Genomic DNA, 26690 nt, shown 5'->3' with positions numbered 1-26690 from the left:
GACTGAAATACTTTATTGTCACTTGTACAACTTGTATACAGTGATATTACACGAGCACCCCCCACTCAGCTCTCTTAGTCTTAATTCCCCTCGTTTACTGATGCACAGAGGGGTAATTAAGAGGGGTACCTGTCTGCCTATACTTAAAAATTCTTGTAACTAAAAAACAAAAAGAAAAAAAAACCCATTACAACCAACCTTCTTGCAAAGTAGAGCTCGCAAAAGGCTGGAGCATGCCTGTAATGCAAGCAAGAGATGTTCAGTGGGGCGTATTCTCAGGCGTATGAGATGGCAGCCCTGCAGCCAATCCTAATCCTGGCTACTCAGAAGTAAATCCTATTAAATTCACTGGGTCTTACTTCTGCCTGCATGGCTGCCAGCCATACCCTTTCCCAGGATACTCCATTCCATCTATTATTATTATTATTATTATTATTATTTATTAAATTGCTTCAAAAAAAGAAGCCTCCACGCTCTCCCCCTCCCCTCGCCTCAAAGCTCTGACGGGGCAGGTCGAGGGCGGCACCGGCGGCTCCTCCCCCTCCCCGCCCCTCCCTCCGCGAGGAAATCACTGCCACGTCGAGATTACTTGCTTACAAGTCCCTCTCACTGCCCAATCCCGCGCCAGGAGTGACGCCCACTTTAGGAACCGCCCACTTGCGCCGACTACGTAACAACAGTAAGGGATGGGCAGATGGGAGAAAAAAGGACCCGTCGCCAGTCGAGTGGGCGGGGCGCCGAGCGCACGTAGACGCTGAGTCGCGAGCGCGCAGGCGCAAGCGGCGCTTCCCAGCCAACGGCTCCTTGAGCTCCACGTGACCCCTTTCCGTCACCGCCGCCCCGTGCGCGCTCGCCCGCCCGAACGCTGCGGCCGCCGACGTTCGGCGGCGGAGGAGTGACGTTGCGCTCTTGGGCCGAATCAAGTCAGTCAGCGGCGCAACCGCCGCCTCTCTCGCTCCTCCGGCTCGGCGGCGGGAGACCCGAAGGGCTTTCGGCTTCGCCTCGGAGGGTGAGCGATGCGCTCGGCGTGAGGCGACTTTCTGCTCTTGTCGCGGCCCCCGCTGCTCCAGCCATGGCTTCGCCGAGCTGGCAAGAGGCTGTGGCCCAGCAGGCCGAGGAGGTGTCGGCCCGGCTTCGGGATGCGCTGTCGGCCGGCGTGGGCCTGCTCCGCACCGAGCTGGGCCTGGAGCTGCCGCCGGGCCTGGAGCCGCAGCGCCTGCCCACCTGGCTGGTGCTGCTCTCCACGTCCGTCCTGGCGCTGCTGCTCCTGCTGGCGCTCCTGTGGGCCGCGGCCTGCGCCCGGGCGGGGGATGCTCGCAGGAAGAACCGCCTCAGGAGAACCGCCGAGGACGACGACGAAGAGGACGAGGAAGAAGTGGCGGCGACGCGGGGCCTGACAGCAGCAGCAGCAGGAGGAGGAGGAGGCCCTCCTCACAAGGGGGTCCCTGGGACGATGCTCCTGCTGAAGGGAGACGAGCAGAAGAAGAGGAATAAAAAGAGGCCGCTGGAGAAAACGGGCAGGGTGAGTGGAAACACGGTGGGAAAGGAGAACATTTGCATGAGTGGCTATTGGTGGAATAGAGGGAGTTTCAATGTCTTGACCCAACACCATAAAAAAACTGTAGCGCTTCTGGTTCTGCTTCACACATTCAGCATATCACAACGGTGTTTGTGTATGTGTTTAATTGAAAGCACTAGTGGCCAATGCTGCACCTGATGTTGCATTTCTAAATATGTTCTTTTTTCTCCTCATTTCCACTCCCCCCCATTTCTTTTTTCCAAGTACTGTCTGAAGCAGAGAACTGCAGCTGCAGTTTTACATGAATTTTGAGCCTTGAGGTTTTTCTTATCAAGGATGTAACGTCTACAAGCACCTGTGAGCACGAACAGTCAATTTACAGGTTCTAGCTGACGGCAAGACAGTTTGCACCAGCTCTCTTCTTACCAGTGAACATATACGTACTGCAGTATGGGTGATTTTCTCATTTGAGGATCCACGTGACTTCCCCTACACACAGTGTGTTGAATAGTTGACCTTTAGGACTTCAGCATAAAACTTTCTAACTTTATCTCATTTGGTGTAGATAAGTCTGTTAATAATAATAAGTTTTAATCCTAGGTATACATTGGACTCAGCCTTGATCAACCTGGTAGAATGGGTTGTATAGTCACTCTTTTATTCACACATCTCTCTTGGTCAAAGTAGTTAAAAAGTGGCTATTCTCCCTCTTTCTGAGTGGTCTGGGAGTAGACGGACAAGGAAGATTATTCTGGATTTGGAGACTGAATATTAAAAAGCAAATTAACATGGAAGTGAACAGGCCTGGAAATTTTCTGCCCTTGGTGCTTTCTAGAAAGTGACATCTAAGCATTTACGGTTGTTTTCAGACATGTGCAAAATGCTTGTCTAAGTTTGATGCTAGCTCCTATTAATTTGAGGGTTTCTGTTCAATAGCATCCTATAGCCTAGATTGTGTCACATCTCATTCTTTTTTGTTGTTGAGAGTGGTACAATTTTAGGCAAGATAAATAGTAATACTGTATAAACTTGAAATCAACTGAAGCCTCTGTGGGTGGTACATTGGCAATGTTTTAAGATGGTGTTGACAGCTTTCAATGGGCTAAAATGGTGTTCATGTTAAACTTGTTGCTGTTGACAGATTTAATAAACAGGGCAAGGTAAGCAGAGTGTTCAAATAAGGCACCCAAATTTCTCCCCACTTTTAAAGTATGGTAGTGATGGATTCTTTAAAGCAGTGCATTGAATTGCTAATGATGGGGGAAGCCAGTCCAGCAAAATTTGTGGGACTGGCGGTTTGAGGAGCAATTAGCGTAAAAACAGGTGAATTTCGTGTTCTTGAGAACTATGTTGGAACAGCACTTTAGCGTGTTCCTGATTCCATCTTCGTCTTGATGCTCAGGTGAAATCTGACAGGGTCCATCCTTTTCAGCTTTTTCCCCTTCTGGAGACCTAGCTTGTGACTGGTAACTCCACACACTGCAATATGCCTTACGCAGTGCTGTCTTTAAACTGTTTTGTGCCTTCAGAGCCGTAAACTGCCCAGAATACCTTGGACCATCTTATTATCTTTCCTATGGGTTTGATTGTAATTAGACCTCTGTGAACAGAAAAACTCCTTCCACTCATGGAGCAGAAGGAACTGGAATCCAGTTTTTGCCAATCACTCCTTCGCCACTTATACTGCCCCACCCTCATGCAGGTTTTCAAGGGACTGCAATCTCACGAAGGCTAAAATGTAGTAGGGCCAGTTTTGAAACGGTAATTTCGAAAGATGGTTAGAGCTTTGTGGCAAATAGTATTTTATTTCATCAAGTTCTGCCCATAATTCCTATGCAGGTAGATTGGGATAGTTTTTAAACTTTGTCAGATGGGTGTGCTCACCCTCAAGAAACCCAGAACCCGCTCTCGGTTCTCCTGCCCACACATATAATTATCAGTCATTATGACAATGTGATCACTCAATTCTCTGGAATCCATTGTCAGCCTCTTGATACTGCTGGTCAGTCTGCATGCACATGTACACAGTCTAATGTTAATTCAGGCAAGTCCTTTGCTCGTTTAGGATTTCCCATTGAAAATAATGTGGTGGGCATCCAGACTAAACAATCTTCCATTCAGACAGCTTTGATTGTAATTTGCAATACTTTACCAATTAGGACTCTTCTGGGCACAGTCATTTGCATGTAAGAGAGCATTCCTCACTGAAGCCCACCACCAGTCATATCTTTGCTGTGAAGTTTCATTTTCCCTCAATGCCTGTGTGGTGCTAACTGGTTCCTGACTGTCACCTACTTCAAGCTAGAGTGTTGTGTGTTGTTGAAAGAGAGCTACTCGAGAGTTCAGCAGACCCCAGACTGGAAGGAATGAAGCAGCAGCAGGTATCCAAGCAAGGGAAAAATTCCTTCTTCATTCTTGCTTTTACCGTCCTTCTCGAGGGAAAAGTTACAGGAGAAAAGGCTTCCCCTCCGCTGTAGCTGTCCCTGCATTTTATTCTTTTTCAAAGTCTAGGAAGAGAAAGTCTCTTTTTCCTAGTTTTATAAAAACACTGCTTTTCAATGAAGAATTAAAGAATGGCTGGTTTGCTGCTGTAGCTGTGTACTTTTTACTGAGAGAAGAAAAAAAGCTTTTGCAACTATTTTAGAGGTGTGCTTTCCCTGCTCTCCCTCAGTTATTTCCTTGGACATATTGACAGCAGAAACCTCTAGTTGCTCAATGCATAGCACATGAGGTTGAGAAGCATGAGATGGGAATTGAATCCCACCAGCGGGTGTTGTTGTTTAGTCGTGTCCGACTCTTCGTGACCCCATGGACCAGAGCACGCCAGGCACTCCTGTCTTCCACTGCCTCCCGCAGTTTGGCCAAACTCATGCTGGTAGCTTCGCGAACACAATCCAACCATCTCATCCTCTGTCGTCCCCTTCTCCTTGTGCCCTCCATCTTTCCCAACATCAGGGTCTTTTCCAGGGAGTCTTCTCTTCTCATGAGGTGGCCAAGGTATTGGAGCCTCAGCTTCAGGATCTGCCCTTGCAGTGAGCACTCAGGGCTGATTTCCTACACCAGCGGGTAGATGCCCTCATTTACCTTTTGAATATCTGGGCCCCCCCAAAAAGTGCATCTGTTTTGGTAATTTCATTTATTAGTTAACCCGTAACCAAGGTTCACAACAAACAAATTAATATTAAAAATCCAATAAAACAACCAAATAATATCAGAGAGCCACATCATTCTCATGACATGGCCAAAAGAAGGAGCTCCTAGGACTTGCACACACACTTCAAAACACCACAGCAGCAGAAAGGAATCAGACATACCTTGGAGTATTTGTCTCTCTCTTGCACCAGCCTCAACACCCAGTTATAGATGCCAATAACATAAGGGCTGCTGAAGGAATCCTATCTGCATGGAACAACAGGAGGCAGGATTCTAGGTTTAGAATCCAGGTTATCATCCCACACTAAAGCAAGGGGAGGAGCTTTAGACATCCAGCACACCTCAGTCAATCAACATGTGTAATGCAAGAACTAATACTTAGGCTTCTGCATGGGCCAACACCCCTGCTATTTTGCTTGACAGGCTGACCCTGCTTAGTAGCATCCCAACATGCCTCTTTGTCCCTGTCCTGTCCTAACCATAAAGTGTACTTGATTAAGTAGACTGTGGGGGAGCCATTGCCTCAAAGCCTGTCAAGTTCCCTGAGGCCAGCGGAAGCCAGATTATTTTAGGGTTGAGGAGAAGATCCATATCTAATATTCCCCAACAACAAATAAGCAATGTCTGTGGCAAAGTCATTGGCTTTTGTTGATTAGCCTCCATGGTGGAGAAGATTTTGAAAGGGAAAGTTTGAAGTATTTCTTAGAAACCACTCAGGGCTATAACAATAAAACATAAAACGCCATTAAAATGATGTGATAATCATTAAAGTGACAGGCTAAACAACTGTCATTTAAACTAGTTTCCAACTACCAGAGATTCCCCTTGTGCTAAATCCTGTAGCTCTTTAGCCATCAGATCTCAAGTATGGGATGACTTTGTAACTCCAGTCAGGCCCTCTCCTGCGTTCGAGCTCCCCTAACTTCTGCCACGTGCCATGGCCACTTTTGTATCAGCAGCACAGCCTTGGTTCTCCCTAAGTCTTTTGTGAAATTTTGCCCCACCTTGTGCATTGCAGGGGGTTGGGACCCTTTCCAAGTTCCAACTGTACAATTCTATGATTATGCCTCAGATTTTAGCATCGTTTGCTGCAGGACAGGCATGTGACTATGACAGGAGATGTAATCCCATAGTGTATAATGTGATTGCTTTATGCTGTGGTGTAGGCAAGAATTGGGCTGCCATAGTCTGATCGCTTGATGTTTCTCCTCTCCCTACTGCTGTAGTACTATGTGCAAGAGAGAAGATCAAGTTTTCAAAACCTGGTTGTTGAGCCATGTTCTTTTTTGGTATTTTAGACTATCCTAATTGAGGGATTTCATCACTTTCCATAGGGTTATTTGTTTTAGTTGCTATTACCAGCTTCTGGATAGAGCAGCAGAAAATCTGTTAACTTGAACTAAACTATGTGTTTTGCCTGAGAAATCGTGTCAAGGCTGTTGGGAGTATATCATTATATGTATAAAGGTTAGATTCTTTACCCCATTTCAATCAAGGATTGGATGTAATTGTAGACGGGAGTATTCTGCAACTGCGGCCTTTTCCAGCCGCTCATGTTGTAAAATGAGAATTTGACACGAACTCAAACTACTGTAGTTATATTTAGAAATTGGTTTCATGATACTACTAACTTCGGGCTCCTATGTTTGAAAATAAAGCATTTGTAATAAAGTTTTAGGCATGTCTCAAATGTTTTCAAGGTTTTTTGTAGGAAACACTAGAACTTTTTTCCTGTAAAGATGAAAGTCACTTTACTGTTCTGGATTTTAAATATAACCTTATCCAACTTTTACTCTTAAAGTCGTAATATTTGATGAATAAAAACTATGCCATCCAAGTGGCTCCAGGGCATGTCAAATAATGCACATTAGCTATTAAAGTGTTTATTTTAAAGTTCTTTTTTTTTTGTAAATTTGTAAAATGTTGCTCCAAAATGCTCTAACTGGAGATATCTTACTAGTGAGCTTCATCTTTGTTTTGTTGTGAATTGTGACTCTGTGTGTGTCAGATACAGAAAGTAGGCATTAATTTGAGGGGATGTATCTCAAAATATTGGAAGTTTTGCAGTAATTCTGTAGTGATGTCTGCCTGGAAGATACACTAATTCTTCACACAGGGAATTGAAGGCGAAACACATAGGCCTGATTCAAATGTCACATTCTGAACCTCCAAACCACGGTTTGGATAATAGGAAATGAACTTGAGTGCACTCTACCTTTTTGATAACTATTTTCCTTCATCTGAAATAAGTCATTATAATGCCTTCCCTTTCTCTTAATCCTACAGCTCTCTGCTATGAGGCTGAAGAGTAGGTGCTATTTCAAATTCTTTCAACTTTCAATTTTTCAGCAGTTTCTTTGGGGTTCTAAAGCAGGATGGGGAACTACTGGTCCGTGGGCCAGAATTGGCCCATGGTACACATACTGTCCCATTTGGCCCACAGCCTCTTTTCTTCTTTGGCCTCCATTTAAGCCAGCTTAATTGTTGTTGTTGTTGTTGTTTAGTCATTTAGTTGTGTCCGACTCTTCGTGACCCCATGGACCAGAGCACGCCAGGCACTTCTGTCTTCCACTGCCTCCCGCAGTTTGGTCAGACTCACGTTGGTAGCTTCGAGAACACTATCCAACCATCTCGTCCTCTGTCGTCCCCTTCTCCTTGTGTCCTCCATCTTTCCCAACATCAGGGTCTTTTCCAGGGAGTCTTCTCTTCTCATGAGGTGGCCAAAGTATTGGAGCCTCAGCTTCAGGATCTGTCCTTCCAGTGAGCACTCAGGGCTAATTTCCTTAAGCCAGCTTAATTATGATCCATAAAAGTGGAGTTGCCAGAGAAGCAGGGCACATGAAGCATTTTGGGGGTTGTCAGTGTGAAGGGAGTGCAGAGGTCAAGTTTCTCAAAAGGCTTCAATGAAAGGCTTAAGCACCACCTGGATCTTTTTCCATTGAAATCAGTGAGATTCACTGGATCATACCCATTGTTAATGCAGAGACTAATTTTAGTTGTAGATGAGATGATGCCTCAGATTCTTAAATCAGCGTTCCTATTTCGCTTCTATTCTGCCTTTGGTTCATGTAATTGAAGGCAGTATATCACTAGGTTTCCACTGAGTCTTCCCTCCCAACTCCTTGACCAGACAGACCTCCTTAGCTTTGGTACTGTAATATCACTGTTCTTTAACTGCATAATATTTAGGATAGGATTTGCTTTTGTGGCCTTGGACTACATGCAATTGAAAGAAACATCAATATTATTTGAGGCTTGGAAATTAAGCAGTGCCACTCATTTAACTTTTTCCAATTTTTGTGGATAAGTGAAACCTACTATTAATAATTTTATTTTAAAATCAAATATCTGTATCCTTAATAAATAAATCATCTTAAATAGTAATATATACATTTATATGCCCCATTGGTAAGAATACTAAGAAGACAATTTAGCTCTTAATTATAATAAGATTAAGGGGGAAAGGTAAGCAAGATTCAAATTAGAGTAGAATAAAAAAAAATTCCTTCTTTGTTAAATTTGACATCTATCTCAAATTTAATAAAATTGAGAAAGGGTTATAACTAACCCAATAGCTGCTTACTATTCCAAAATTCTATGAATTGTACCTAATCCTATTCAGATCTGATTACCTTTTTCCCTTGGTGAACCCAAATAGACAAGTAATTTTACTCAAACAGCTATTCCCCATAATTTGATATACCATGCCTTCAAACTAGGAATTTCTCCTTCCGCCATACTTTGCATATAGACTCTGTGCTGCCACTATTGAATAACTTGACAAATTTCCCCCCTCCATGAGTACTCTCCAAATATGTAAGCAAAATTATTTGGGGGTCCTTCCAAACCATATATTTCAAAGTAGAACTTACATCAGGTATTATTTCTTGCCAATATTCTTAGCTTCAAGGTTCTATACACCAACAGTGTATAAAATTGACTCTAGTTGAACCACAATTCCAACAACTATAATTACTGGTATTAAATGGGTTAAATACCATAATATCCAGAGTTTTTCTGCATCATATATTAAAGTTAACGAAGCAGTATGATTGTATCCCCCCCCCCCCAGATATACTTCCAGTTTTCAGTTGGAATAGAGATCCCTATCATTATTCCTATCACCTGTATCCATTTTGAAACATAGTCCACCAGGCAGTTTAACCCATATGTTTAATAATTCAGTAAATTGTTCAGATGTCTCACATTGTCATAGCCATTTTATTAGAAAATTTCAAATTTGGAAATATTCAAATAGAGCAAGTTCTGTATTCTTTATGCATTCTTGCATCTCATCCTGAGATTTCACTTGATTATAAACAATCCAATCTTTGAATTTCTCAAAGCCTTTTCTCTGCCAATTTGTAAATTGGCTTATGCTTTCATTTTTATTAAGCTGTGGGTGGAATAGCACTGAAGTGTTTGGAGATACCAATGAACACAGTTTGTTTGTAAATTGAGCCCATATTTTCAGTAATACTGGGGAAATACTACTAGCTCCCTTTTCTGTCTTTGCTTTCCATTCATAACAGTGCATTTGGTGGAATTTTAACAAAACCTTGGGCAGTATCCAACAAACTCATCTCCAGGACAAGGATTTACAATTGCACAATGGATTTTCTCTCCTCCTCCATTCATGCCCTGTGCCCTCCCCAGATCTGTGCTGGGGAGCCCCTAGAACAGATTGCAGGGGCAGGAGAGGGGGATTCCTGTTTCAAAAGCAAAAATCCTTGCATTAACCAGTTGCGTTACTCAGCACTACTTCAGATACAACCCTTTGTTGTGACTCTATTATGTAACCGTGACCCAGTCAGCAATTTATATTAAACCACTTTCTTCGTCATATTAAATTGTAGTGAATAGTTGTTAAGTGAAAATTTTAAGATTCTATTCTAAACTAGAAGTGAGCAAACAAGTAGTGGGTAGGTAAGTATGTCACATGGGCAGACATCAGTAGAATTAAACATTTAGACTGAAAAACAGTGAAATACGATGTGTAGTTATGTGAACTCTGTCTAAAATTAATGTGACAATTTTCTGATTTCTAGCTTAATGGGCAACCTGCTCATGAAGTGTCTGAAGAGGAAGTAATACAGACAGTTCGAAGAGACAACCTTAAACAGCAGTCAGAGGCAGAAAAGAAAGCTGAAAAGGTTGGTTATTTGTAAGTGATGGAAAACTGTAGATAATATATATAAGTTGATAGTGTCTAAAGCAAATTTCAGGCAAAGGCGTTGCTATTTTGACTAGTCTTGGTAACAAGCCAAAAATCTTATTTGCCACCAGCCTTGTTGCACCATCCAATCTTTACAATCACATTGAGCTTTGTGCCTCTGAGACCTGGTCTAACTAGAAGCAAGTCCTGACTTCCATGCTTGGAGAAGGGTGCATACTTCCTTGACCTCATACCAATTTCAGGAAAGCTTATAAAGCAACTCAGTGTAGCATCAGAAGAAAGCACCTTCCCTCCCGACTCTACCAAAGTATAGGAATTATTACTAGATTAAAAAGGGAAGCAGCCCATTTCTCAACCTCTGGTTCATATCTTAATTTCTTATAAAGTCTACATTGTGACTACATTGTTTTTATACGGGAATACATTTTTAAAAAAATAGCTCCCATGTGCAACCTCAGTATTTGACAATACTGTATGCTTATTGTTAACAATAGACTCTTTCAGCACAATCATAAATTTGTCTAATTAGAATAGAGATGCACCAAGTTCAATGGGACTACTAGAAAAGGGGGACTACCCAGGTAAATGGGTTTAGGATAGTAGCCATAATTTGTACGATATTTTATAAAATACATCTCTGTTTAAGATTACATTTTAATCAATATTGGCTTTTGTGAAGCTCGAAGTTTTTAAAACCTATACTTTTGCTTTGGGGCATTTTTAGATTCCTTATGAAATGCCTGTACTGCAGCGTGAAGCAGTGTGTTTCAAAAAGATTACTACTAAATGTAACATGACTGTGCAACTTCAGGTATTTTGATAGCTTAAATTAAGATTGATAGAAATACTTACTTTTTATTTTAGTCAAAGAAGAATAAGAAGAAACCAAAGGGAGATGCTAAAACAGTTCAGGACCAGTCACGTGTTGATGGAAAGGAAGTTGATGAAGGTACTGAAAAGCATGTATGGTTTTTTTAAAAAAAAATCTGTGTGCTCCTTTGGGAGAAAGGGCAGGTTAAAAATTTTAAAATGGTGCTATTAATAAAAACATTTTAAGAAATTTGTGGTTCATTCTCTTACGGTCTTTAAAATGAAACCTGTTTTTAATCTGTTAATAGGTTTGAACACTTTACCTTAATGGGTCAATTTATCCATATGGAGCAGCAAGCTGCCAGTTCATGTGATTGTAGAATATAATTGTGTTACGATTGCTGCCTAAATTACAGGTTTTATCAGATAATCTGAGGTATCAGACTTGAACTGGCATTGTATTTTCAGTGTTGGGAAGGAGCAAACATTTCAGAATGTGTTTTGGGGTTTGGGTGTGATCACTGCACTTGAGTTGGAGGAAATTCAATAAATGCAACTTGGGTGTAACTATTAGAATGATTTTCCTCCATAGCTATTAAAAAAAAATGCCCACAAGATTTCAGGACAGCCAGAGTTTGCACCTGCAGTGATGACATTTGAAAGTGGGGAAAGAACAGTTTGAGAGGGCATCAAGCTATATAACTGTATATGGAAGTGAAGCTGGATATTGAGGGAATCTCTCAATATGTATTTAGCAAACAGGGACCTGTGGTAGGCAATCGAAATTATGGTTAAGTGGTCTTTCAGATCAGTTCGTCTGCCATTTGGTGACTCCCTCATTGAGCAACTTCTGACAAGCTTTTGAGGAACACCCAACATTCACTGAAATACAGTTTGAAAACCACTGAGTTTGAAAACCACTGAGATAGGTTACTTCCTCTGTTGTAACTAATGGCTTTTTATACCTCTTTCAGGCGCTTGGGAAACAAAAATCAGTAACAGAGAGAAACGGCAGCAGCGTAAACGTGACAAGGTACTGACCGATTCTGGGCCAGAATCAAATCTACCAGCTATGGAAAATTCAGTTACAATCTCCACTGAACAGCTAACATCTGCAACATCCCTTTCAGTTGGTACCAGAAAAAGCAAAGGTAGATATGTGACTCTTGTTCTAGTTTTGTTTTTCACTTCTCGTCTTAGGGGGCAGGGCAGCAACACTTAAAGAACAAGAGAAGAATACAGATTACACACTAATAATTGAAACTCTGCTCTGTTGATTTAATTAACGCTTTTAAAAGGTGTTAACTAAAAAACATGGAGCCTAGGATTGCCTATCCATCGCCATAAATAAAAGGATTATAGTAGGATATTTAGTCACTAATGTAGCTTTTCTTGAATCAGGTGATCCTGTTCTGAATGCTCAAATTAGTAATCCTAAATCTGGAAAAGGAGAAATTACACTCCAGCAAGGTAAGGACTATTTACTGCATATAATAACCTAATTGGAGTTGTGGTACTGCCTAGAATTTTGTGCACTGGTTCACACGGAGCTTTTGCATAGTTATGTGGAGTGTAAAGTATTGCATAACTACTATACAGTTTTTTTCCTAACTTAAATTGCATAGTTTCAGCTTCTTCCTTTTTTATAATTCTGCTGTCAGTTACTTTTTACTAACCTGCATTATTAGTAAAAGCCATTAATTTCTCTTAACATAGATGAGGAGAATTCACGTTTGGTAATAATAGGAATGTGTTGTTGTTGTGATTGTGTTAATTATGAGCCTTTCAGCCTGATCTTACATCCATTTGCTCAGAATTAAATACAACTGAGTTTTATGAGACACATTGTCAAGTGTTGACAATACAATTAGTACAGATAGGGAGATGTGGTTTTTTTGTAGATCTAGTGAAGGCTAAATTTCACCCATTTTTATATAGTTACTGCCCTCTGGATAGTTATGGCAAAAGCACTTCTTTCTACCCTTCCTTTCCCCATCTGATAGTGACTGCAACTGTGAACAGAGAAACACATGAGTGGTATTCAGTTAAGTTAGCCAGCTTTTCCTGAGCAAGAAGTGAAGAAAAAGAAAAGGGCTGGATTAGAAATGAGATAAGAGTAACAACAACAAAAAGTTCAGTGGAAATGTTAATGCAATCTTGGTATTTTTATGAGCTTCCCTTGGCAGAATATGACTTTTATTTTTTTTTTAATCAGGTACATTCATGGTATCAACTAAAACACATGTTACAATTAAGTATCTGTTTGTGTTAAAAAGCTCCTTCAGGACTGAGTGAAGGCCCCACAGTAAATGGAGGCAACTGGAACGAAAAGCCTGTAAAGCTTTCTCCTCAGATTGCTGCAAGTGAGGAGAAGTGGAGTTCAGCATCATCTGCCGGTAGCAAAAGGAAGAACGAGACATCGGCTTGGGGAAAAGATGCTGGAGATCATGGAAATGGGAAGGACTGGGGAGTTTCCCTGGTGGGCAGGACCTGGGGTGAGCGCACTTTGTTCCCTGGTATTGGTAAGTGCTTGTTTCTCTAAGAACAAAAACTGTCTTTAAGAAATGGCAATATGTATCTTTACATATTCTTCTTTCAGCTCTCATTGTAACAAAATTATTTGAGTAATTGATTAGGAAGCTTTAGCCTTTCCTTTTATATGCTATGGTTAAGGTTCGAAGAGCTACTTGTGGCCCATGTGGAGATTAGCGCCACATGGATAGCATTTAAACTTCTTAGCAGCAGATATCCATGCAGGGTATCGTTGGAACCCTACTCATCCATCTCTCAGTCAGCTTGGACTTTAAGAAACAATCTGTATAAATAATCAGCTTCATTCAGCTTCTGGGGAAAGGGCAGAAGTGTAAAAATGTGTAGACATGACTGAAAATACTTTTTAATTTAAAGTTTGAAAGATTTCTGGTTCCAGTTCCAGAGTGTATTTCTCTTTTCCCAAACTTTAATCTGAAAACTCAAAAGCAAGAGTTGAAATTCAATACAAATTGTTACTAATAAAATTAAGAGCGTATCTGAAAGAAGAATCATCATTTTTTGCTGTTACCTGTTGAAGATAAAATTTTAAGATGTAATTATCCACAGCTTACAGTAATACTTGATTAAAGCACAGCACCAGGTAGCTGATTGATCTAGTAGTTCCCTAATTCATTGTTTTGGGGGTTATAAAGGCATAAGGCTGAGAAGAAGAATGATCTTGCAGTCTTTGAATAAGGTGAATTAGAACTATGACACTTGTGAAATTCCAGGCCATTAGCTTATTTTACTTGTTACAATGAAATGAAATCATGGTGGAGTCAAATCCTTGGCTACAATGTTACAAGCTGTTGTATTTGTACAATGAATCTGGAATATTTTGTTCCGTAAAATCATTGGAAAAAGCTAGTCTTGTAAGAGGCTTGTCTTAAGAATGTGTGCCTAATTTTCAGTAGCAAAAATAGGTTATTTTGTATTTTTTCAACAGCCTGGTCTGGAGTGGATGGAAGGATTAATCCTCCTGAACAGAGTTCTACTTCATTCACTTCACTGGGGCTAAATCCTCCAGTTTCTGGTAATATTTTAAAATTGCTCTACAGATGAACTACATGCTTAAGTTATACTCTTCTGAAAACCTCTGGTCATCTATGTTAATTGAAAGAGCTGTTGCATCTAAGTTTGGAAAAACTTATTGGTAGTTAATAGACTGGTTTTCAGAAATGTCAACTATCATTATTGGCTTAGCAGACACTACTAAAATACTTCATTCTCTGTATTTTCAGAATAGGGTAGGATGTTTGATCGTATGCAAATCAGCTTTTCTCTTTGGGTTTAATCGGTAATATCAGGGACAGCAAAGAAGCAAGCTATTCCATTGCATGTAGAATTCTCAAAACACTAGGCCCTTTTCCATTTGAAATATCTTAATATGTAGTAACATGCCTATCAGTTCATAAAGCTTATTCTATGTTTGTGTGTTGTCTTCTTTTCAGGAGCCAGCAGTGAATCTGTTCCTCAACCTACTACTACAGACTTCCAATGGGATTTAAATCGTAATCAGGCGCATATTGATGATGAATGGTCTGGGTTAAGTAAGTTCTTTTTTAAAAACCTTGTATGACTTACACTAGAAAGATTTACATTCATATTCATATTCCTAGTCATCCATTTGTCTTCTACAAATGGGACCAAGTGTTTATCCACATGCTTTTAACAATGAAGTGTGGTTTTGCTATCCCAAAACCTAAGAAATATATTGTGACATGCATTTTGGGGAGCAGAGTCCGAATTTATTCAATGCATGAGGTGCCTACTTAGTGGGTAAGTTGAAGTACACCCAAGAGGGGGGGAAATGCTTTTTAAAAATAAAACAAGGGCCAAAAGGCTAAACTATGCAAGAGGCTCTCACCCATGAAAGCTTGCACTACAATAAATTAGTCCTGCAAACTATTCATTGTCTCTGCTAACATCTGCATGGCTCCCTCCATGGGGTTCATTTAACTATGTTATCTCAGTGGTAGAGATCTTTTGAGACATTTGTGCAAGCAAACTGATTTATACTTTAAATAGAGCATCTTTCAGATCAGATTGCAATTTTGCTTCTAAATAGTGTAGATTTTTGTGCCCTGACAAAGCATGATTGATAGACAAAGCTAGTTTCCATTGGTGTTCCCTTGCCATCTTCCTCCATGTGTCTTCATTTTATTGGTATAGGTGTATATAGCAAGGAGTACTTTAGCCTATTGGACTAGACAACTGGTTCTTCAGACAATTGTCTAGCACCCATTCCAGCGAATGTCCGCGGCAAACCTGAAAGTACCAGAACGGGTTACTTCCGGGTTTGCCGCTCGCGCATGCGCAGAATCGCAAACTGCTCTGTGTGCGTGCTCAGACACGGCGCTTTGCCCTGCATCTGTTTCAGCTAGCTGCTGGGGCTCTGGAATGGATCCCGGTTGCAAAACAAGGTATGACTGTATATGGAGGGAGGGCTGATAGTCCCTAGCTCTATAGGGGTCAGAGGCAATCTTAGTGGAGCAAAACTCCTACTGGCTACCTCCTGTACAGTGGTACCTCGGGTTACAGACGTTTCAGGTTACAGACTCTATTAACCCAGAAATAGTACCTCGGGTTAAGAACTTTGCTTCAGGATGAGAACAGAAATCGGGTGGTGGTAGCAGGAAGAGGTCCCATTAGCTAAAGTGGTACCTCAGGCTAAGAACAGTTTCAGGTTAAGAATGGACCTCCAGAACAAATTAAGTTCTTAACCCGAGGTACCACTGTAAGTGCAAATGTCTCCCATTGGGAACAGAAACACAGTCAGTTGACCAGTGACAAGGTCACTGTCTGGAATTACCCATCTTGCATTCTATAGGAACCAGGCAGATGATGCTATTGATACTGGAAGAATAGTCCTGGTTAGCACAACTGCTGTTAAAAAACTAGCTTTTGCTTTTTAATAGTTGCTGCTACTTTGATTTATGTGTGTTTAAAAACGGTAATTGTAGTAATTTTAAAGGTAACTTCATTGTTTCACAGAAACTGCTATTTTTCAAAGTATCAAGTTTAATAGTTATGCTAAAGTATGTTTTCTGTAGTAATATAGCAAATCTTTTTTAAGAAAATACTTGACTGATATTTGACCAATAATACTTGATGAATAAAGCAAAGTTATGCACTCTAAAAATTGACATTAGTGTGTGATTTGAGTCACATGACTTTTATATACTACTTGAAACTTGTTCCTTCATTATTCACAGACGGCCTATCTTCTGCTGATCCCAGTTCTGACTGGAATGCCCCTGCAGAGGAATGGGGAAACTGGGTAGAAGAAGAAAAGACTCATTGCATTCCACAGCTTGAGGAAGCGCTATCTGAGGCACAAAAGGTATTGGTATGAGATCTGTTGGAAAGCACATGGAATTAGTCTGATCCTAAAAATGCTTCTTAATTTTTAGAAATTTTTTAGAAAAGGTGGACTAATACCATAGACAACTGCTGCTTTCTTACCATTTTTCTATGCATTTAATACGCATCCTGATTCTCTGTGTTAAAAACATAACTGAAATGGGTTGGAAAACAGACATAGATTAATTTCATGGTTATGTAGAGAGGCAGCTTATTCTAATGGAACATTCTCTGTTCTTTTTTGTTTTTATATTAGGCTTCAGATGATGAGAAAGAAAAGGCAGAACCAACTCTGCAAAGTACTGCAAGTGGTAAATCAAAGAAGAAGAAAAAGAAAAAGAAGAAGCAGGGAGAAGAGGCTAGCTCTCCTGTACAGGTGAGGCAGAATATTATTATTGCTATTATTATAGATAGATATATTTATACTCTGTCTTTTTATCTGACGGTGGTTCTGACCAATAGAAAAGAACTGCTAGAACGTAATGAAATTGAAATATTTCCCTATTTATTACTATCATGAAATAGTTTATCAATCTTAAACAGAGAGGATAAAGTTTCATTGCAACTGATTTTAGATTACAAAATTAGGTATTTAAATTCTGGTTCATTACACTGATTTGATCTTGCAGCAGAATTGATTTTACAGGATTAGAAAGAGTGGTTCAAGTTCCTCAGTATCCTTTGTGTTTCTTTTTTCTTGGTAGGATGCTGATGACCTGGAAAGACATGCTGGAGAAGAATTTCCAGAAGATACCTCAAAAGTTCAACAAGAGGAGATAGCTTTCTCTTTAAAGACCATCAGCACTAGTGAACAAGCTGAGGTATAGATAAATAGATCTAGGTGCTCGTTAGGCATACTTTCAATACTTACAATCAACAAAAAAGCACCCATATTTTTGAGGGTCCAAAGGCTGAGGTATAATTTAACTTTATAAACAAAAAAGTATTGTTCCATTTCTCAGGGCCCTTCTACACATGAGCTCCTTATAGATCAGTCTAGACCACAGCATGCCATGAACACAGATCATGTATACAGCAGGAAGAAGTATACATATGCAGAGACATCTGTTTGGCCTCTGTGGGAAAGGGGTTTGGGATTCACCTAACAAGCCCTGTCAGGGGAAACCCTGAACAAGGACTTTTGCTTGTGCAGTGGGGCTTTCCCTCCTCCTCCTCCCCCCCCCCCAGCCATCAAAATAGACTCCCAAGAGGGTAAGGAGAATCCCCAAAAGACTTTGTAGGGGAAGGAGACGGAGGGAATCAGACCATCTGGCAAGTTGCAGTGTTTGCACAGATGGATTGTTTGTCATAGTGCAACATAGAATTCCACCCAGAATCTTTGGACTAGATGGGCCTTTGGTCCGACCCAGAGGGCTGGTCTTACGTTCTTACATTTCTTACTTTGCCATTCTTCCCGAAAGAATATCCTTGCATATGTTACGAGTTCTGCAGAAATCCCAGAGCTGAATCTCAGTGTCAGGCATCTTCAGTGACATTTTTTTTTTAAATTTAACAAGACCCAGCTCTTTAAATATTTTTCTGGCCATTATCCAAGGAAATTTACACTAGTTATAGGTCACAGTTGTAATTTGTTAGTTTTACACTATTGTGTCTGGAAATGATAGCTTCTCATTCTCCTGTTTTGTCACTTAGTCCAAATGAAACGTAAAAAATGCACTCAAATGTCTTGGCATCCTCTGTTATAAACAGTCATAATTAAATGTTGCCAAAAAGTCTGTATTCTAATCTGCAGTTTTTATTTTAGCCTGAGGAGATGCCCTCATTTGCTGTTTCTACTGAGCCATCTGTAACTGTATCAGAGAGTGAATCTGACAAGATAACTTCCCAAGTGCCACAGATGCTACCGGAGACAGAAGTTCCTATTTCTAATGTTAAGCAAAACAGTGTGCCTCCGTCACAAAGTAAGTAATTTCTTCCTCCAGGTGCCTGCTAGACACAGTGGGAAGTACTCTATTTTCATTCAACCAAATGGTGGTTGTATCATAACAACCAAGCAGATCTTTTTGCAGATTATGCTTATCCCTCATAGGCATGATTCTGAACATTCAGCATCCATCAGTCCCGTTTTTGAAACCAGTGGGATTTACATGCACTATGAATACATATTATTTACAGATTTATGTGTTTGAGCTGTCAGGAGGCTGGGAAATTGAGGGTGTTCGTTTCTTGATTATTTTCCTGCACCAGTATGTCACAAGATGAAATTGGCATGTGACACTTTGCCTATAACGAACCACATTTGTGAATGGAAATTGACTTCCCATCTGAAACCCTACAGTCAGCGTAGACAGAACTGGGCTAAATGAACCAATGGCTTGACCCAGTGTAAGATCATTTCCTGTGTTTATGTAGGAAAATCATACCATTTTGAATGTCACCACATCAAAAGTCATACCAAGACAGTTCTCAAGCCATGACATTACCTAGATCAGGCATAGGCAAACTCGGCCCTCCAGATGTTTTGGGACTACAACTCCCATCATCCCCAGCTAACAGTATCAGTGGTCAGGGGTGATGGGAGTCGTAGTTCCAAAACATCTGGAGGGCCGAGTTTGCCTGTACCTGACCTAGATGTAGGGACAGAGATGTTGCCTTAGTGGAATTTCTAATTTTTGCATTTCCTTACCTGAGTAACTCAACAGAATGAAATGTATGATGTAGAATGAAATGTATGATGTAGAATGAAATGTATGAAGAAGAGGTTAAAACAGTTATGATTAAATGGGCTAAGAGTTTGGTTATAATATACAATTAGAGACATGGGAACTTAATAAATATTATTCAAAAAATACATGTATGAATGAATTGTACATAAATATAATTGACAGTAAATATTCTTTATTCTTAAACTTGTAGCCAAGTCTGAAGAGAGCTGGGAGTCTCCCAAACAAATTAAAAAGAAGAAAAAGGCCAGAAGGGAAACGTGAATTTTCTGAGATGGACGTGTGTTGCAGAAACACTTGTCGTGAAGATTATGCTGTTTATGCAATAATTTGTGAACCTGTACAGAATTTTATATAAATTTCAACAGATTTTTTTAAAAACAAACTGCTTTGAACACAACCATCTTTAAGAACAGGAACAGAAGGAAAATAAGTTGGTGACATAATTTAACAGGAAATATGACAATACTGGAAGACACATTGAAGAGTCTGTTTCAACATATGGGGAAAGTAATTATAAAAAACAACTTGTCTTTACAACAGTGCCCTGTTTACAACAGATTATCTCTATTTTACGTCCATTGGAGAAAAAGGATTGGTCTTTAAATTTCCTAAATCATCTGTAAAACAGTGTCACTCTGAGTAGTGTCCATTCTGAATTTCTTAATGCCTAAATCAAAGAACTCTGGTTAAATCTGCCATATCTTTCTAATACTTAATGGAATGTGCTAATTATAAAGTTAATTATAAGTACAGAGAGCCTGGAGTCATAAATGCTTGCTCTTGAATAGTCCCCCTGACTTAAAGGAAATCTTTCAAAATAAGTGGAAAAATTATGACTAGAACCATTCAGTAAAGTCATTTCTGTAGCATAAGAAATGTGGTTAAGAATGCAAAACTTGCAGAAGCTGTTATGAATTAAGAAACTGAGAAAATTGGTCAAAACTTGAGCATGGTTCATGAAGTTGCTTCTGATTAGTCTTCTACTTGAATTACTCAAATAATATATTTTTAAGAAGGGGCTGTATGCTCCAAATCAGTCGTGTTTTATTCCTTTTTTAAGGTAATAGGTTAGTTGTTGCCCTTAAAATTTTATTCACATTAATTTTGAAGTTGTATTTCATGTCTCTTCCATGTCCCATTTTTATTTTTATTAAATGTAATTTTAAAGAAAACTTCCATAAACTCTTCAGAGATGTGGTTGAGAATGAAAGAGGGAAATAATGGCTTCAGACAGCTTTAATTGATCTTGAGACCACCTGTATCAGGAAGTGCTTTTTTACTGCCTTAACCTATGTAGAATCTGCATCTAGAGTTCTTAAATGGGATTAGTGTGTTTTGTATTTTTTAAAAAATCATGCAAATATAGCAATTGTAAAACCAACTTTCCTCTTGGAATTATTGATTAAAATGGGAGTTGAGCTGCATCATTTCAGGCACTGTGTAATTACATCACATCCAGCAGGCAGGTATCTATCTATGAATAGTGCATGCTCAGCCATGTACACTGTATATAGCCTTTACAAAATGTTTGTGTGTGTTTTAAAGGACCATAATTAACATAACTTGGTGAGCATCTATTAAAGAAAAGCAATGATTATTTGATGTGATTGGCTTAGGTTTTTCATGTGGCAGAGAAATTGTAACAGCTGTAACCGATGGTACTTACTTGACTCTCCCATAATGTTTCATTGTCTAAATCAGAAAATTTGGTAAAAATTTAACTTGCAATGCAAGAACAATTAAAGCAACAAACTGGATTTAGTTGTATTGAAGACAAGCCTTATTAATTGATAGTGTTCCTAATAAATAAATACTAATGTCCACAGGTATTAACTCCTGTTACAGGAACATGGCAGATGTTTACATGTTCAGATGTTTTGTTTAATTCAGTGACATTTCTAAATCAATTTTGTTAAAATAAATTGAGCAAATTGATAAGATTGTGTTATTTAGTAGTATATAGTATGTAGACTGTCTTATTGAGAAGACACAAGTGTCCATGAAATTACCGAATGTTGAAATTTGATTTTCAACAATGATTTTTAAAAGAATGTTGAACATGTGAAATCATGTATGTTGTAAATTCCATTCTTCATCAGCACCTACAGAGAGTTCAACCAATTTCATCCACTGACAGTATTAAAAAAAAGTTACAGCCCCTCTCCACACATGATCAAATGTCTGTTTATGTGAAAGGTAGAGAAATGGTAACCGCTATTCATGAAATGTGGTGGGTAATGCCTTTGCTTATGTGATTGGCCTAAGTAAGTGTCCATATATTATGTAGAGTCATTAAATCACGTTTGCTAATTCACAAGAATTCATCACCATCCCTCCTATTTAAGGAGAATTGTTGAATGGGAAGGATTCATATACAAATCTGCTTGCAGGTCAAATGCAAAGTCAGAGGCATTTTAATGTGTTTTGACAGTAAAGCTGCTTGTGTGAGCTTCTCACAAATCAGTGTGACCCAGCTACTAAATGATAGTGTAACAGTACTCTCTAGCATCACAACTTCGGTCACAACCAGTCACTTGCAATTCTAAACCTGCTGTTGAGCAATTTCACGGCATCCTTGCAAAAAACCCTTGTGCTCAGTCAGCTGTGGACAGTTGCCCTACGAACTGCAGATGCTTAAGAGTTAATTGGGTTGTCTCTTTGGTGTTACTTTGAACACTAACTGCTGCTTTCAGACTCTGCCCCAAAGTACAGTATTTGTGTTTTTGGAAATCGGATTGAAACTTGTAAAAATTGAAAGTTCTCAATACCTGCTTTTCTCATTTGTCAGTACTGGAACACTTACCTCTGCAGAGGACTGTAACCTAAAATGTCCTGTTTACATCCACTCCAGTCCTAAAATTGTTTTTCAACTGACATGGGTTTCTAACAGCAGCCTTCAGCTTTACTGAAGGGTCATGTCTCTGTGGATTTCCTCCTATCCTCCACCTTTGGAATCCTAAACTATGGAACTATAAGCTTTCCCTCAAATTTTGGTATTGTGCTCCAACTACGGCTGAAATCAGTTAACTATGGAGATTGTAAATATTTCCCAGTCTCTGCAGCTTCTGGAGCAATGCATTTTTGAAGTTCTTGAAAAGCACAAGGCTTGAGTCCATAAAACCTAAATGTTCCTGCCTAAGTAGAGGAATGTCAGCAAGGCACCAAAATTTAGCAACCAGAAAATGTAAAGACGGGAATTTTCTACTTTGCTCAATTGGCAATTACCTTTTTTCCCTCAAAACAAAGTTGTATTAATATGGAATGTACACTTATATTGACTAACTGTAGCCTTCATGGCCAACTGCGTCCAGATAACCTTTTATGGGGCAAACAAGCAAAGCAGCTAACATATTCTCATTAGTAAATGCATGGAATGTTTTTCAAAGATTAATGTGGGTTTTGTAACTTTTGCAATTGTTTGTATGCACAACTTTACAAAAAAAATGTGATATGTGATTGGGTAGTCATTGCATGCTTTACTCTTGACTTTTCGTTTGGTTTTCTTGGGGAAAGTGTATAGAATTCATACATGTTTGTTACAAAGTTGGCTCAAGGTGGATGAAAACTTTGTTTTTTAAAAAAACAAAAAATTACAGTAGACAGACATTATTTAACTATTTGCTAAAGAATGTTATACATTAAAATTAATTTTCAAAACTGTTCACAGAAATACCTTTTTAGTGTTGCTGTTTGCCGTTTTGGTAACACTATATTCCTCTGCTTTTTCTATTGAATTTAATGGCGCTTACTCCCAGGTAAGTGGGGTTAGGATTGCAGCCTTAATTTTTAAGTCTTCATATCTTTCAGACCCAGAGCTTAACACCAACCTGCATTATAGGACCTGTGTTTTAATTCATCACCATTTTTTCCCTTGTTTTCCTTTGTTTAAAATAAAACCTTAAACAAGAATTGGGGGTTGGTGGCCATTGTGACTATTGATCCAGCCCATTTGACGTAGGGCCTCAATCCACTTCTGTGGAATAATTTGAAAATATATTTTAAAGCACTTTGAGTATGTGGAATCAGAAGACTGCTGTCAGTGTGACGCCCTACTTCAATTGCTATAGATATGTATATCCTATAATGTGGCAAAAAAAACACCCACAAGAAATTGCAGGCAGGAACAGGAAATAGGTGCCAATCACAAACTTTTAAAAGTCAGTATCACATCTTCAGTGATACTTTGCAAGGCTGTGAAGAAGGCATTTCAAGTCCCTAGATAGCAGCACAGAGTTTGTCTAGGACCTTGGTTGGAAAGATGTTATTTGCATGTTGCAGAAATCTGAATATGGAGCCAGTTATGTAAATAAGTATAGCTGTGGTTGCATGTTGGAAACACGTCATTTAAAAAGCTGTGTGTTTTCTTTAACTTGGAACAAACACAGCTGACATGACTGCAGTGCATTTGTTTGATTCTCCATCAGGGGAGGGACTTCATCCTCTGGTAACAAATCTGTTACAGTAAGAGAGAAGACTTTAAGCTGGGTGCACACAGCTGCCCAAGGTTGCAGAGAGGTAACTGAGTGGAAGAAGACTGGCAAAACGCTGGAGAATATGGAGGAGCAGATCTCCTCCCCTCCCAGTTCAAACTCACTAAAACCATATTGTTGCTAAATAGCTTGAATGCTTGTGAAGTCATTGAAATATGTTATGTCTACTATTAAGTACACAACAATATTTAAGCATCTAAATGAGAGTGCAATACCCTCAAAACCAAAGCACAACATTAAAGAAAGTGACTTGTGGATACAGCTAGCTTTCCTTGGCTGCATATGCAAACTGCAAAAACAAAACAATCTCTAAATACAAGCCCAATAATATTGTCAATGTTAAGAGAATTCCTAGGGGGTATGCGAATCCCACATATTTGACCTAGAACTAGGCTGTTTACTTACGTATCAATCTACATCCTTCCACCCATCAGTCCTGGGTACAATTGTCCTTAGAGTAGCCTTTGCCCACCTGATGCCCTCTGAATGCTGGATGACTCCCATTGCAGTCTGACAACATCCTGAGCACACTGGGTTGGGGAAGTCTGCTTTAATGTTAAGATGTACCATTAAAGTCCAGCATTTGCGATAAGAATGGTAGCCTACAAGTGAGAAGGGAATTTGTTTCTGTTTCAGCTGTGTTGGTTTTTTCCACTGGTGGCTCTGCAAACTCCCATCTTCTGATACTATATAGTTTTCTCTTGTTCCCTGAATTCCACATGTTCTTTTTCTGCACTTAGCTTTGTGCCACCATTAGAAAACTGATTAACAGCCCATATGCAGGAGCTTATTGGAAGTCAGTGAAATTTTTAGCAACCTTTGTGCAGGATTGCAGACCTTGGCTGCATCCCAGCATATAAATTAGTGGGTAATGATTTGCAGTCCCTTTTCAGGTTTGATGCTTCCATGAGCCTTTATTATGACTCTGATCTTGGTTTGTGGTGGCTTGGATGCTTCATTCCTATTCATGTATACACTCAGCAGTCAGCTACGACTTGCTTAACCTCCATGGGACTTAAGCAGGAGCTAAACAAATATAAGATGTGGTCATTACTGCTGTAAAAAAAAATGCATCTTCTGCCCTCACATCACAACTCCAATCCCTGAAGCACTAAATAATCAGTATTCCAGGGACAGATTTATGATTTTTGACAAGCTGTGATGCCTGCTTATGAGTAATCTAAGGCTGCAACCCTACGGTATACACTTAATTGGGAGAAAGCGCCATTTAACTTAATGGGCCTTCCATTTGAGAAGTGTGCAGATCTGTGCTGTAATCCTCTTTAGAAAGAGCACATTAAAGCAATGCCCACATTTCAAATGGACTTTGAAAAGTGGCCAAATTGTATTCTATTTCAGTGGAATTAAAACAGGATTTATAGAGTGGCGTGCAATAGATCTTAAAATGTCTAATTTTTCATCTCTCTTTATTTCTGCTATCAATCTTCCGCCATTGAAAGGGTCCTTGAATAGCTCCTAGGAGGTGAATTGGCAAACAGTGGAGAGAAGCCAAGAACTCCCTCTGTTTCTATAATCAGCTGAACCAATCCAATCAATCTCTTAAGGAGGGGGGGGGGGAATCTATGAAGCTCCAAAATAATTAAAAGACTTCAATCTTCTGCTTTAGAACAGGAAGCTCCGCTGTCTGTGTTTGACCTTGTGTGCTTCTCTGAACTTCCTGATGGAGCAGATAAGATATGAAAGGTTAAAAATCTTTCAGCACTGCTTAGAAATTTTAATATAAAGGCAGCTTTGGAACTGAATGCCTTTTTATGCTCCAACAAGCGAAATGAGATAAGGGAATAAAATATCCGATTACCTGGGATTCAAAAGCTCAGTCAGTAGAGCACGAGACCCTTAATCTCATGTTTGTGAGTTCAAACCCCACATTGGGCAAAAGATTCCTGTATTGCAAGGGGTTGGACTAGATTACCCTTCTGGTCCCTTCCATGCTTCTGGTGATCTTCACTGTTATCTAGTACAGGCTGTAATTCTTTGCTTCCTTACTTTGGCAGTAAGTCCCATGAGCAGCAATAAGTCCCACAATCAGTATACATCCATAGGAGTGAGCTGGGTTTCCAAGCAATGGTGGTGTAGTGTGGGAATCATAGGAACCTTTGAGCCGAAGACAATGCTAGTCAGAGGCGGATTTAGGGGAGGCGCAGAGCCTCAGGGGTGCTGCAGGAGGCGCCACAGCTATGATGTAGCTGGCAGGGGCCTGCCCCACTGAGATTTGAGGCCCCATGGTCTGTGCAGGTGCACACTTTCACTGGGGTGCATAATTTGCGTCTAGAACTCAGTTTGGGGTGCAAAACAACAGCTCTCTGTTCATGCGGGTATTTTGAATGGGAAAGGAAAGACTGCAGCAGGTCTAGGGAGCAGCACCCTTGAGAGAGAACGAGAAGATCACAACATCAAAAGGTGATTTCTTTGATGACTTATACCCCAAACCTCTCCTCCTCAGTAAGCCTTCAACCAACAACCCCCACACACGCACAGAGCGCAGCCTTTATTGCTGGTCCCTTCATCCCGCATTTAACATTTAACAGTTAAAAGGACAAAGTTGCTTCCATAGGGACGCCCTTGCAGTGACCCTGTGCTCTCCCGATGCTTTTAAATTTTGACCAATTTTACAGCCAGTCGCCAGGCCATCCCAGCGGAAGCGCCTCCGGCCTAGATGCCCCGCCCACGCCCCTTTCTTTCCAAAAGGGGAGCCCCTTTAATTTCAGGGGCGGCGTGGAATGGACTTCCCTCTGCAGCGCAAAGGTGCGCCCGCCTCTCTTTTTGTCAATGGGCCGCGGTTCGAATCTTCCCACTCCGGCGTTCTCATTCATTCCTCCGCCCGGCCTCCCTCGGGCGCGCGCTCCTCGCCGGCCCAATCCGGGGTTCGGAGGCTCCGCCCCTCCCCGCTGGCGTGCGGGAGGCCCGATGACGTCATGGAACAGAGGTTTCCCCCTCCC

The 26690-nt window shown here is 40.2% G+C and overlaps 1 protein-coding gene across 3 annotated transcripts; it reads left to right on the top strand.

Annotated features, from left to right (window-relative positions):
• Positions 1-788: 788 nt before the first annotated feature.
• MTDH (metadherin) lies at positions 789-21178 on the top strand. Of its 3 annotated transcripts, none has more exons than XM_053395583.1 (13): positions 789-1522; positions 9721-9825; positions 10713-10797; positions 11633-11809; positions 12060-12128; positions 12935-13153; positions 14137-14223; positions 14642-14740; positions 16406-16533; positions 16810-16929; positions 17258-17374; positions 18319-18475; positions 19431-21178. In XM_053395583.1, exons 1-13 carry the CDS (start codon positions 1073-1075, stop codon positions 19499-19501), a joined length of 1884 nt encoding a protein of 627 aa, XP_053251558.1. In that variant the 5' UTR covers positions 789-1072; the 3' UTR covers positions 19502-21178. The 3 variants fall into 3 exon arrangements, with proteins under 3 accessions (XP_053251558.1, XP_053251557.1, XP_053251556.1); XM_053395582.1 differs by having other exon boundaries at positions 12935-13180; positions 18328-18475; XM_053395581.1 differs by having other exon boundaries at positions 791-1522; positions 12935-13180.
• Positions 21179-26690: the final 5512 nt, after the last annotated feature.

The sequence above is a fragment of the Podarcis raffonei genome, chromosome 7, assembly GCF_027172205.1.
Source record: "Podarcis raffonei isolate rPodRaf1 chromosome 7, rPodRaf1.pri, whole genome shotgun sequence".
NCBI classification, from domain to species: Eukaryota; Metazoa; Chordata; class Lepidosauria; order Squamata; family Lacertidae; genus Podarcis; species Podarcis raffonei.
Note: the sequence above shows the minus strand (reverse complement) of the source record. Positions and strands in the feature narration are given on the sequence as shown.

Coding starts and splice junctions, on each gene's coding strand:
- MTDH (XM_053395581.1), top strand. CDS start 1,073: ATGGCTTCGCCGAGCTGGCAAGAGGCTGTGGCCCAGCAGGCCGAGGAG. Junction 12,129..12,934: donor AGAAATTACACTCCAGCAAG/GTAAGGACTATT, acceptor TGTGTTAAAAAG/CTCCTTCAGGACTGAGTGAA. Junction 18,476..19,430: donor CAGTGTGCCTCCGTCACAAA/GTAAGTAATTTC, acceptor TTAAACTTGTAG/CCAAGTCTGAAGAGAGCTGG.